We start from the raw sequence: 12,508 nt of genomic DNA, 5'->3' as shown, positions 1-12,508 counted from the left end.
TATACTTACTCTTGATTATTTTTTTCCCGATGCAGAAGGCACATAGCAATGCAGAAGTTCAAAAACAAGAACTGCAGGCATTCGTTTGTGAAATAAGCTTAACACTCAGTGTTCTGTCAGCCTACATTTCATCTTTATTGGTATTTTGTCTTTTGAGCCAGGCTGAATAAAACTAAGCTCTCATTTACCGTGCCCTTTAGTACTGATGGAGAATGGAGCATGCGGGTACAGTACCTCCAATTTACTTTCTTCAGTGAAAGAACTTCTGCTATCTCCCTTTAAGCAAAACATTCTGATTCTACTCTATTATGTTAAAAAGCTGCTCAACTGATGAGCTTCTTAGCTTGAAAAAGTTCTGCCAATATTAGGAAGCTGGAGTACAACTGTAGCCCTTTTGAAATTCCTTTTGACTCTAGAAAGGCAAAGACTGCATTTTCTATTCAGTCTGTCTTTATTTTTAACTTGATTCACATAAAGATTATAGTGAACAACAGTAAGACACCAGGCATTTGATAGTTCAAACAAGCTTGGAAGGTAGGACTCTTCTCCTGGATGCCACAGTGTGTAATTGCTCATCTTAAGACATTCTCATTGAAACCAAAGAGTCTTGAGAATTAGTAGATGGTCTGTGAATCCTTTAAAATGTTTAGGAAGATGAAAAACAAGTCAAAATGCAAGAATATTCTTTCTTGGAGTGCAGGCAGACATGAAGTAATCACAAATCCGAGTATTCCCTAGTCAGATTCAGTAATCAGTGATACGCACAAGTGTGCCCAAGTGTGAAGCAAAGGAAATTTTGTCAAACTGAACAATTACTTCCATTGTTTAATTGAAATTCAGTATCAGACCAAAGAAATCAGTGAATTTTAATCCTACCCTCTGTGTTAGCCAAATAAATTATTCCAACAGATGTTTCCTCTTTCTTTATACAGGCTAGGTGATTTTTGACCCTTGGCAACTGCAAAACAGGCATTAAAAACCTTTTTAACCTACATCTAAGATCCACTGAGGATTACATAGAGCCTGAACAATGAAGAAAGCCACTTATTACTCAATTACTGAGATGTGTCATTAATCTTTCTTTTCTGATAATACAAAAACAATAGCAACTTCATATTGGATTTTAAGAGTCAGTTTTGAACATTTAGAGATATTGGCAGGAATTAATTAAAAGAAAACAAATAACTATTTTAAAGATACTCAATACCTTCCAATGGGAAACACTGTTATTAATTTCCCCTGAATAGGGAAGTTGTTGAAATTTTGATGTTGTAAAATTAAACTGTAACCAGCAGTTCCTGCCCACATTTCCTTACTCATTAAGGTAAATATTGTTATAGGTTTGCAGTTCAGAATGCGGTGGGAAAGTCACCTTTTGTCTCTCCAATGTATGTTCTGTGTTAGAAAATATGGCAATGTATTTAAATGATACAGTTGACTTATAATTCCTACTCTAGATTGTGTCAGCTAATCATAAGCCATCTCCTAGCAACCATGTCAGTCCTGCGTAGTTAAAGGAACTTGTATTAGTTCTATCAGTATCAGTTGTGTGCCCAAAACATAACTTAGAATCATGCACTTACGTTGTGTTAGAGAATATAGTTCTCTTATTTGGGGGAGGGAGGAGAGGAGCATTACCTCCACACAACCTAAAGTATCATTCTCTTACTGAACATCAATTTTAGCACGCTTCCGCACCTTCAAAAATAGGGAATACTTTCAGACTTGTCTTCAGGAAGAAAGGAGAACTATGGAGTTAAGATGCAAATAAGTGAAGTTTTAGCTGTGCACCCTCCGGCTGCATTTAGCCATGGAATTGCCTGCAAGTACTTCAACCCTATTCAGAGTTAGGTGCATTAAGTACTTGGTGATACCGGCCAGAGCACTTGGGCAAAGCTGAGATCACGTTTTCCAACTGGCCTGGAGAGCCTTTTGCAGCAGCTACATTCCCTCTCACTGCCTTCCCTTGGTGGGGGTGTGGAAGGAAAAATGTCAACATCTTCTCACTGAGGTCTAGAATGTACCAATTGACAATGAATTATGAAGGCTGAGGAAGAGAAACGCAAGGAGTTTTCTTGTGATTGATGGGACGTGAAAGCCATGATGTGGGATACAAGAGGAGTCGGTGGAACGATAGATAAGTTAAACTGTAAAAATGAAGAGATGAAATTCTGCAGTAGCACTGCTGCAGCAGAGCTATTGGGCTGGACATCAGCTTGTGAGCATGTCGCTGTAAGGATGCAACTGGCAATTCAGACAATTGAGTGGTTGCTCACCTTTTTTTTCTGGAGGAGATTCAGTACCTGCAGAGGACAGTGGGAGTGCATTCAGAGGACCATCATTAAAGCCATGGCACTGCGTACCTTTATGGTATTTTCTTTATCCATGTTTACAGTTTTGCTACATGTAGTGCTGAAAGATTCTTCATGTGATAATCCATAATCTCTTTAGAAGGCAGAAGATGATCTATCAGTACAAATGTAAGATTATACACAAATGCTGTGATCTTCTGTCGAAACTAAGTTTCAGTAGTAGTTATTCCAAAAAAGTATTTTTCATATGCGCCAAACTTGTGATATCTAACACTGCCACATCATTGAGCATCACAAAGACAGTGATAGAAGGCATCCCTTTTTGGTCATGAATTCTGCCATTTACCTGCAGGTTGCTGATTTGGAATTATCCTCTTTCCTTCCCATTCTGGTTCTCTGTGTTGCTGTCTGTGTCCAAAACTGGAAAGAGAAATGGTCTTTGGATACAGCATGGAACACTTCATGCAGTAATAGAACACATGTTGAAAGACGCACTGTACCCTTGAAAAGAATAAATCCTTTTTCAGATCGCTGAATGAAGGTGCAGATCTGATGAGCCAGACCACACGTACCCCCTCCACATCCAGATGAGCACATTCCTTACAGGCATGTTCTCAATGGGAGCTGCATGCTTGTCAACAGGATGGCAGGGGCACATCTGCCTGCATTAGTCTGCCTCCTCTTCTAGGAGATGCATCCAAGACCACATAAGTGGAAGCTCTGCAGCTGAAGCCAGTTTCAATACACTCATTTACTGCAGCGATATAAACACTGCTTCACCGTTTGGCTTTGTAGAACCACAGAAAGGTTTGGGTTGGAAGGGACCCTTAAAATCATCTGGTTTCAACCCCTGCTGTGGGCAGGGACACCTCCCTCTAGACCAGGTTGTTCAAAAAAAATCTCTAGGAACCATTGAGAGCCAACAAAAAATCACAGAGTTGAGCAGATACGGCCTCTACCAGACACTTTGTAAGTCAGCACTGAGCATAGTGGGTTTGAGGCATTTCAGCGCATGCATCTGTCACTGGGCACCTCAATTGCTTTGTGAAAATGCAAACCCTGTCAACTTGAAGTTGTGTAGTTTTATGAACGTATGTTGCAATGGCTGCTGAATTCCTATGTATTATGAATGACAGCAAGTTTTCAATAAGTAAAATATTACCTTTGTTCTTCATATAACCTGGAAACTTCCAAAGTCCTTCAAGCTCCATGTAAGCACCAGTATTCCAGTGGCACTGTTGCCTGAATCTATGACTGTGGGTGGAAAACGTGAAGTGTGGGCTTAAAAACAGCACCATCTCTATGCTACTGTTACAACTGCCTACTTAATGCCTTTGAAGTCAGACTGGATTGCTGTGGAGTTCTGAAAGCTTTCAAGGATGGTGATACCACAGACTGGGCAACCCGGTGTGCTGCACAAATGTCATTTTTGTCTTTCCCTCACACCCACTTGGAATTTCCCTCACTATTTGTCTGTTTTTAATCACTTTCTTATCCTTTGCATGCCTGAAACTCCCTTTCAGGAAGATTTGTTCCATAGCCTTCCTGTGGGCAGAGGCGAGGGCAGACAACATCAGTATGTGGTGAGATTTCTTTTGCTGCCTTGTGGCTCACCACCACCTTTAAATTACCATGAGAGCCCTCTCCATGTGACACTGGCTGGCTCTCACAGCACTCTGGGTTGCATCACATCCAGCTGCAAAGAGTTGGATGTGTCAGATTTGCCTGAGTGGCTCCAGCTCAATCATCATCTACTGTTCTTGATGCTTGTTCCCACCAAAAACCACTACAGGGACCACAGGCCTGGGAGGTCTGAGACGGGGCCTTTCCATAAAGATGCTGATGCTCCTCTGATCTTAGAGTATATGTAGGGATACTTAGGCTTTGTCATCTCTGAATACACATGAACTGTGAATGTGGATCAGAAACTGATGACACTTCAACAATACCTATTTACAGTCACTAAAAATGGATGTAATGTGTAGCGATTGTAACCAACAATCCATTCCACTTCGCTGGAAAGTGTTTTTGTTTTGTTAGTCACCTGAGCCTGAAGGACTGTAAAAGTTCAGTGCTACATAAAGATGCACTGGAATCTCTCTCCATCTCAAGTAACGCTGTAAGCAGAGACTGAAGCAATAACGACATCTTTCTGTTCCCTTAATTCTGAGCACAATTCATTGCTGCGTCCAAACCAAGAAGAGCCAGAGCCTGCAGTGAAATGACCCACGTGGCAAACTAACAATTCAATTCAGAGAGAGACTTGGAGCAATAAGATCTTCCTTTCTTAGAGAGTTAATATATTAGAGTGCCACATTAATCACTGAGAACATGTCTAGTAAAGTTGGACGCAATCAGTTACACATCATTTGTAGTAAAATATTTTGGAATAAACGACTTAGTCTTATCTGATTTCATTTAGATGAGAAATTGCTTTGACTGTTAGCAAGGTTTTATTTCTTGTGGAACTTGAATGTTAGCAGTATTTGACACAAACACGATGGCTGACCAAATTGTCAGCTATCGCCATTTCTGGGCGTACATGGAAAAAGCCCCGTGTTAAGGGCCCCTTCATATCATATCCCAGATCACCAAATTAGGCTGGGTTGATACCTCACAACAGGGCAGGGCCAGGCACTCTTTGTTCCTTTTTCACCTGCGGCTTTTGGTAACACTGATTACATTTGTAGGAACGCTGTGTGGTCCTGAGACACGTTGGTGAAGCCGGAAGCAGTGACAGCTTTGGTGCATTGTGCTTCTGGCTTAATGGTCTGATCTCTCTTCTCTGATCTCTCTGATGCAGGTTGAGAAGGAACCTGAAGTAATGTCAGAGCCAAGAAGTTTCTAGAAGTTAGAAGTCACCGGAGGCACCGTCAGCCACTATTGGATTTTTTTTCCTTCTCGAAACTAAAAAAGAAAGGTTTGACATCTACTTGAATATGCTCTCTGAGTCCTGATCATCTAAAAAGCAGATAAAACTCAGTATGTTGAACCTTGTGAGAGCATTCCGAAATGTAAGGTGACTGCCAGTTTACCTAGAAGAGACGTTCTGTATTGCAGTCATGTGAAACTATTGGCACTTAGTGGGCTAAACTAGTTGTCTTCTGCTTAACCTTCCTCAGGAAATAAGGCTCCTTTAACCAGTGCCTTACAGTACTTCCACCTATGGCACTCTTAACCACAAGGCAGAGCATGCTAATAGTCCCATAGCGCAAGAAGAGAGTGGTCAGAACATGATGTGTGAGAAGAGTTGTAGTCCTATAAAGTTATTTCCACTATTAGGATTTTTCCAGATTCTGGTAAATGAAGTGGGATAGTTAGAAGAAAGCTCAACAAGACCAATGGTGTCTGCACCGATGATTCCTGGATTGGGAATATCGCACATTAATTTGACTTCAGCTTCTGTTCTATGTAGCTGGGACTTGAGTTGGGCTGCTTTGCACTGATTTGAGTAATTAGATGAGCGCTCAGGTCTTCAGATACAGGAAAACTCCAAGCGTACGGATAAGGAAAGTATGGACTGCAAATTGCCCCTGGAATGAAAACTTCCCTAATGGAGTTTCTCTGAATGTCCGCACAATGTCTTGCGCTTGAGACTCTCATTGAAACAAGGAAAGAATCCTCCCTGAATTAGGAAATCAGGATCTGCCCTTTTACATTCAGTGTTCTGAGCAGTTCCTTGTCCGGAATGGGCCGTGGGGCTTCACACAGCTTCCCCAGACCAGCAGCCCACGCCGCACTGCAGTCAGTACTGTTAATATTGGCACTGTACCTTATCAGCAGGCAAACACATTTCTTAAGTTCTTATCAGAGAAATAAGAATGGGTGAAAAAGAACAAAATGGAGCAAAGTGCCACGGGTGTTCACACTGAGCTCTGAAAGCAGAGAGCAGCGTGACATGAAGGGAGCAACGCGTACCTGCAAAGAGATCACACTGCCTCCAGCAGAGCTGTTCTTTGCCTAAATCACACTTGAAACGTGGCTCTTCTGTGACCGAGGCACTTCTCACATCTGAAATACGCTGTAGAAGGTAAAGCAAGGGATAAACTCAGGCACTGCTCTGGGAGAGAAGCAGCAGCAGCAACTGCAGCAGCCCTTGAACAGTCAATGCAAGGAAAAATCATTGGATCCGTTTTCCTTGTTGCAATGCACAAAGTTAAAAGTCTGTTCTGAGTGGATGTGTCTTGGGCAGGCAAGGACGCTGCCTTGGGGTACGGCAGAACCAGCCCCCTGATGTGTGCACGATAGGGTGCACTTGTGGCCATCGGGGAAGGCAAGAGGAGCTGCTGGGGGGGCCCCATCAGCCTCCAGGGAGACACAGTCATCATTCTTATGGGCCCAGCTGCTGGATGGGTGAGGGAAAGGACTGTCCTACTCTGTGCTGTGCAGCCTCATCTCAAGCACCGTGTGCAGGGTTGGGTGCATCAACATAAGAAGGGCAGAGAACTATTCCTATTCAATACCCTTGCCAGAGTTCAAGGAGCTCGGGCAGCGGTCTCAGACGTAGGGTTTGGATTTTGTACGTGGAGCCAGGAGTTGGACCCAACTCTCCTTGCAGGTCCCGTGCCCCGCGCCACCGCGCACAGCTGGGCAGCGCAGGAGCCGAGCAGCCCGAGGCCGGGGCCAGCCCCTCTCTGCTGCCCCACGGCGCCCCTTCCCGGGCTCCCCTTACAGCCAGCGTTTGACTTCTTCATTTTCTCGGCCGCAAAAGCGGTGACAAATTGCTCAGGCTTCGTTTCTCTGCTGCGCCCACGGCGTGATTTATTGTGGCCGCGTTATCGTGAAATCAGGCTCCATTCACAATGTTTTTCTGGGAGAACTCGATCCGCTCGCTGTTTATTTGCCCCGTCCCTCCTCATTAGCGTCACCGATCCGCGATGGCCCCGCTCGGTTCCAAACCGGCCCCGCTCGCACCTCGTCCCGCCCGCGGCTCGGAGGGGACAGCGCGGACGGACGAACGGCCGTCGGACAAACCGGAGGGAGACGCAGCGATGCGGCGGGGAACAAACTCGCTGCAAACACCGTCTGACCCCGGTCCCGCCGCTCCAACCCACGCCGCGGCGCAGCCCAACCGCAGCCGCCGGGCCGGGCCTTCCCCCCGCGGCGGGGGGCGGTCGCTGGCCGCGGGCGGTGGCGGGGCCAGGTGCGTCCAGCCCCGCGCCGGGTTATAAAGGGGCCGGGCCGGGCGGGCGGCTGGTGCGGCCGAACGGTAAGTGCGGGTCGGTGTCACGTCGGGGCTTCTCGCTCTATTTTCTTCTTTTTTTTCTCCCTTCTTTCCTTCATCCCCGCTTCTTTCCCGCAGCACATAGCAATGAGGAAGCGTTGTGCTGTTTTCTTTTGCAAACTATCCAAGTCTCGAACTGATGCTGGCTTTGCGATGCCGTGTGAAGCACGGCACATCTGCACACCTGAGAAACGCAGCTGAAGTGCATCGGAACGAATGCCGACATGGGACACCACGCCGCTGGCTCCGGGTCCCCCTGCCTGCTCTGTGCCCCACTGCTCAGGGGAACGTTTCACTGCCTTAAACCCCCCAAACCTCCTGCTTTAATTTGCTTTAGTTTTCAGCAGTGGCGTTTTGGGGACTACAGGTGCCAGGGTAGCAAACTGCAGCGGATGGGATGTGAGCAGAAATGCGCACACATCCCCACACACACACTGGTTTTCTGGGCGTCACGTTGTCCCAGGCCGCTGCTGTGTGCACTCAGTAGGAAGCCAACAGCACGAGGCAGAAAGTTGGGGTGATGAACGCTCTGATTTCCACAGGTGAATTGCTGCTGCTTCTCCTCAGGCCCAGCACTTCGTCCCCTGCAGATGTGAAGCTCCAGTCTGCGAGGGACACATGAGGAGATGAGGTGCTTGGGTATGTGTGTTTCTATATTGTTTGTCACATATACTGTGTTTGTCACACACCAACACTGCAGTGTTGTGCTGGGGCTTTTTTGCTGCTGTGGTAGCACTGGGACTTCTGGGCACATCAGTGTGGGGCTGAAACACTGCAGCATAAAGGTTGAACTTCTGTAAATGTAGACCTTCAGTCATTCACGTGTATCGATTTGTATTTAGATGTTTACAATCCTGTCGTCTTTCCTTTAATAAGGTGCCTTTGCTGCTGGCCCGAGGCAGCACAGAGATCTGCAGGGCAGGGAAGCCGGGAGCTGCCCAGAAGCTCTGCTTGGATAAGAGCGACTGCCTCAGGTATGGCTCACTGCGGGAACACGGATGGAGTGTTCATTGATGGGGAACTGCATGAGCTCAAGGAATAGGAGTTTGACACAGTCTGTTCTGGAAGCTGGGAAAGATTTTTCAGCAGTTATTGCAGCTTTGCTCAAGGGAAGGTTTCTGCTGTTGTTTTTGCATGATTCTCTTGCCCCCCAATGGCCGAAATACAGCTTACAGGACTCTGAGTCTTAAGTTAGAAAACGAAAGCGATAGGACAGGCTCAGAAAGGGTTGAGTGATGCTGGGTTTACAGGGACACGCAGACACTGTTACCAGTCTGTTGAACCATCGAACTTTCCCCTTCAGAACATGGGTGCTGTGTTCTGTGGCTCTATCCCCTTCACATCTGCAAAGAACACCTTTCTGCAACAGATGGTGTTGCAGTGTGAACGCAGTGGGAGTACAGCGGGCCTGAGGTAAGGGGTGATGAGGAGCTCGGGTGGCTTTGGCCTGGCATCACCATGAGCCCTCAGCCACAGCTGCCAGCCTCATGGACACTCTTGTCACTTACAGGCCCCTCCGCACTGGGGAAGCCCTCCATGGACTGTAGGCATTTACCTGAGGCCCGCAAGGAGACCCTGAGCCTGGAGCCCGAGTCGCTGCCCCCTCCAGCTGCCGGCAGCAGCCCCTGCCTTCCCCCCGCAGTTGGGCAGCGGGCTGGGACGGGCCCAGGGCGACCCGCGGCTGCCAACGCCGCACGGGAGCGCAGCCGGGTGCAGACCCTGCGCCATGCCTTCCTGGAGCTGCAGAAGACGCTGCCCTCCGTGCCGCCCGACACCAAGCTCTCCAAGCTGGATGTGCTCCTCCTGGCCACCACCTACATCGCGCACCTCACGCGCAGCCTCCAGGACGAGGAGGAGACTCCAGGAGAGGCTCTGGGAGCCCTGCGAGGGGACGGGTACCTCCATCCTGTCAAGGTAGGACAGCAAACTGCTGTTAATATTCAGACAGAACTGGTGATTGCAGGCTGATTTATCTCGCTAGGATGCATGCACAGAAAGACTGCTCTAGTGGAGTCTGCCAGAGCCGTATAACCACACAGCTGGGTGCTGCTGGCCGGGTGGAAATACCCGGAGTTGCTGGTGTTTGTGCTCCTTCAGGGACTTGTCACAGAAATATCAGACATAGCTGACGTCCAGGTGCAGTGGGAGTCCATTCTTGGAAGGGAAATGCCTGTATCTGCTCGGTGTCCATGGGAAGCCTGGCAGACCCGCACCAAACCCACCAGAACCAATGTGGGAGCACTGAGGTGTGAAATGCTCCATCCTGGTCGAGGCAGTGCTCAGCAGTGTCTGCAGAGTTTCTCCAAGATAGGGAATAAGGCATTAATTACTGGCCGTGCGTTAATTCCTCCTGTGAAACTGCTATTCTGATGTATTTACTTCACGTAGTTGGTACACGCTGCTGTTTCTCTTGCCTTCATCCAACACCAGTCCTGGAGATGCAGAGGACATGAAAGGGGGATTCCTGTTAGTTAGGGACTACCTGGGGGTGGGAGCCGCTTCCAAGCACAGTGACTGATGTGATGCTGAAATGCCGCGAGGTGTTTTCTTTGGCTCCGGTCGAAGGGAGTGACTTAGCGCACTGCTTGTCTTTTATTAAGGGGCTGATGGATTCAGAATGATTTAATTGTGATTAATTTGTGAAGTAATCCTTAATTCCTCTTAAGTGACCGAGTCACACAGAGCTCCTTGTTCACACTCTCGGTTGTGGTAAAAGCGCGATGCGAATGTAAGGCGTCCCGGCCCACGTGGATGATCAGCAGGCTCATTAGGAAAGCAAAACCTTGACATAAATCAGAAAATGGCCATAATTGAAGAGGAAAAAAAATAAACACAGGGATGTATTTCAACATAAGCTGTCGCTAGCTCCAGTTAGTGCGCTTGGCCGGGGCGAGGGGACGCGGGTCTCACAGCTCTTCTCAACAGCTGCCAACTACCGCTGGCAGGAAAAATAGCCATTAAAGCAGTTAAATGATCCAGCTGCACGTTTCTCAGGCTACTGGAATACAGCAACAGTCAATTCATTCAGCAGTTCTTTCTGATAATCCTATTTACGTGTCACTTACCTGCAGTTTTGCCAGAGATCCTATCGGTCTAACCAAACTTTCTGATATTTTGGGTAGTAAATTAATGTTTGAGTTGGAACGAGAACAGAAGTGTCCCACAGTAAATGCTTCAATGTAAATGCAGGGGATATGAGAAGAGCGGTGTAGATAAGGGCTGTAACAACATTCCTGTGTCAAGCACAGTAAATACAAATAACATGAAACTAGAGCTTTCAGGTGCTGTTGTGTGTATGCTAAACAGGAAGCAGGGTTAATAACTTCAAGTTAGGTAACGTCTCCGATGCCCTAATAGAGATGAATTCATAACATCAGGCTTGCAATAAAAATACCAAATAAGATCTTTGGGTCTTTCCAAGAGCAAACATTCTGCTTCTTTATGTCTTTAAATAGAAGGGCTGAGATTTAACACAGTGCTAATGCTTTGACAGGCCCCTTCCAGTTTTAGAGCTATCTTTGTTGCTCAGAGAAGAGGTGCTAGCTTATTCCACAAAGTGTCTTAATTTTAAAAGCTTCCTACTTCCTTGTATCACGATTCCATCAGCACTCAGAGCTCTGCTTTTGGGCTCAGACCCTGGTTGTCTCAGCACGGTGCTTGTTCTTCTCTTGCAGAAATGGCCGATGCGATCCAGGCTGTACATTGGAGCAACAGGACAGTTTTTGAACCACTCGGCACAAGGAGAAAGCACAAACCAAGGAGAAGCATCAACTAATTCACAACCATAGTCTCCCTTTTCATTTTAAAAAAGAAATTATTTATTACATCATATATATATTTAAATTTAAAAAAAAAAAAATTCACATCAGCAAGCCATAATTCCTGAAACACTGTTTGTGGATCAGAAGGAGTTGGTTGTTAAAGATCTTTCATACCTCATTAACTTAATGCCACTTATTGGCTTCCACCACTGAGGATACTGCTGGTGTCTGAACCAGGGCAAGAGGAGAAGGCAGCTGCTGTCAGCACCAACAGACAGCACAGCAACAGAGGGTGAGACTGCTGACAACAGCTGCTCTCATCTGCCTCTGCACAGGAAGCTGATAGGTACATGGAGATGGGGAAATGCATGTTGGCTGAGTGCAGTGTGAGCGCTGGAGAAAAGCAAATGGCAAACAAGTCTGCAAATAGCCATTAACAAGTGTGTGCTTTCCTTGTGGTGTGAAACCAATAGCAGAAACCTCACAGACACAGTCAGGTCATGCCTGCATCCTGCATCAGGTGTTCATAAATGCACAGAGCTCTTTGAAAATGGGGTGCACGCTCACTTGAAGATGTACTGAAACGTATCCCAGACGAATACAACTAACACAGACTGCTCTACAGATTAAATGTAGTTCCATTTATTAAGTATTGCTTGTGTTGATCTATAGCCTTGTGTTGCATGTGACATGTTGTTAAGTGTTACCCCAGAACTGTTACTCAAGACATCAAATAGACTCCTCTCACAGGTGAACGTGCCCTGAGAGCTGGCCTGTTCACAGCACGTCATTCACCACAACATTTCCTATATTTAGGCAAGTACTGAAGGCACCAATAGCATCTAATGTATCTGCTCTGTAAAACGCTGTACTGCTCATGTATTGCTATTGTCAAGGTAAGCATTAAATATTACTCACTGGACATGATGTGTTTGTGGAGCTGCAAGATCTGTATCGCTGCTGCCTCTAATCGCACAGGGTGAAGTCTGATAATAAAGTCACGGGGTGTCTCAGTGCTGTCAGAGGAAAGGGGTTAATTCTGGCTGTTAATTTTAGGAGTGCATTTAGACTGTTCTGAGCACTCCTTCACCACTTCAGTCTTTGAACAAGGCGCCACATGACGCCATAAAACGCGGTTGGAGCTTTAGGCTGCTCACACTCCCCCATCCCTCGGCTCCCTTAACGGCCAACCCGCCGTCACCACAGCGACC

General features: G+C 46.7%; 2 protein-coding genes and 1 long non-coding RNA gene across 6 annotated transcripts in view; 2 read left to right on the top strand and 1 right to left on the bottom strand.

The window, feature by feature from the left end:
- The window catches only part of PPP1R42 (protein phosphatase 1 regulatory subunit 42), a 17,231-nt gene extending 11,987 nt beyond the window's left edge, over nt 1-5,244 (top strand). Inside the window, exon 9 of one of the 2 annotated variants that reach the window (XM_015855696.2) lies at nt 5,116-5,244. In XM_015855696.2, coding sequence (XP_015711182.1) covers nt 5,116-5,137 — 22 coding nt within the window. In that variant the 3' untranslated portion in view covers nt 5,138-5,244. Of the gene's footprint in view, nt 1-932; nt 962-5,115 lie in introns of those variants that run through there. The other variant, XM_015855697.2, reaches the window with a different exon arrangement.
- Nucleotides 1-12,508, bottom strand: part of LOC107310239 — an 18,013-nt gene extending 5,505 nt beyond the window's left edge. Inside the window, exon 1 of the long non-coding RNA XR_001553536.2 lies at nt 12,216-12,508. This is a non-coding gene — a long non-coding RNA (uncharacterized LOC107310239). The remainder of the gene's footprint in view (nt 1-12,215) is intronic.
- On the top strand, nt 5,352-11,395 carry TCF24 (transcription factor 24). Of its 3 annotated transcripts, XM_032442751.1 has the most exons (5): nt 8,045-8,175; nt 8,413-8,510; nt 8,906-8,949; nt 9,047-9,450; nt 11,211-11,395. In XM_032442751.1, the coding sequence occupies exons 4-5, from the start codon at nt 9,073-9,075 to the stop codon at nt 11,322-11,324; spliced, it is 492 nt and encodes a 163-aa protein (XP_032298642.1). In that variant the 5' UTR covers nt 8,045-8,175; nt 8,413-8,510; nt 8,906-8,949; nt 9,047-9,072; the 3' UTR covers nt 11,325-11,395. The 3 variants fall into 3 exon arrangements, 2 of the variants coding, with proteins under 2 accessions (XP_032298642.1, XP_015711185.1); XR_004306239.1 differs by lacking the exons at nt 8,906-8,949; nt 11,211-11,395 and adding an exon at nt 5,352-7,521 and having other exon boundaries at nt 8,079-8,175; nt 9,047-9,073; XM_015855699.2 differs by lacking the exon at nt 8,906-8,949 and having other exon boundaries at nt 8,047-8,175.

This window comes from Coturnix japonica, chromosome 2 (genome assembly GCF_001577835.2).
Source record: "Coturnix japonica isolate 7356 chromosome 2, Coturnix japonica 2.1, whole genome shotgun sequence".
NCBI lineage: Eukaryota > Metazoa > Chordata > Aves > Galliformes > Phasianidae > Coturnix > Coturnix japonica.
Note: the sequence above shows the minus strand (reverse complement) of the source record. Positions and strands in the feature narration are given on the sequence as shown.

Coding starts and splice junctions, on each gene's coding strand:
- TCF24 (XM_032442751.1), top strand. CDS start 9,073: ATGGACTGTAGGCATTTACCTGAGGCCCGCAAGGAGACCCTGAGCCTG. Junction 9,451..11,210: donor GGTACCTCCATCCTGTCAAG/GTAGGACAGCAA, acceptor CTTCTCTTGCAG/AAATGGCCGATGCGATCCAG.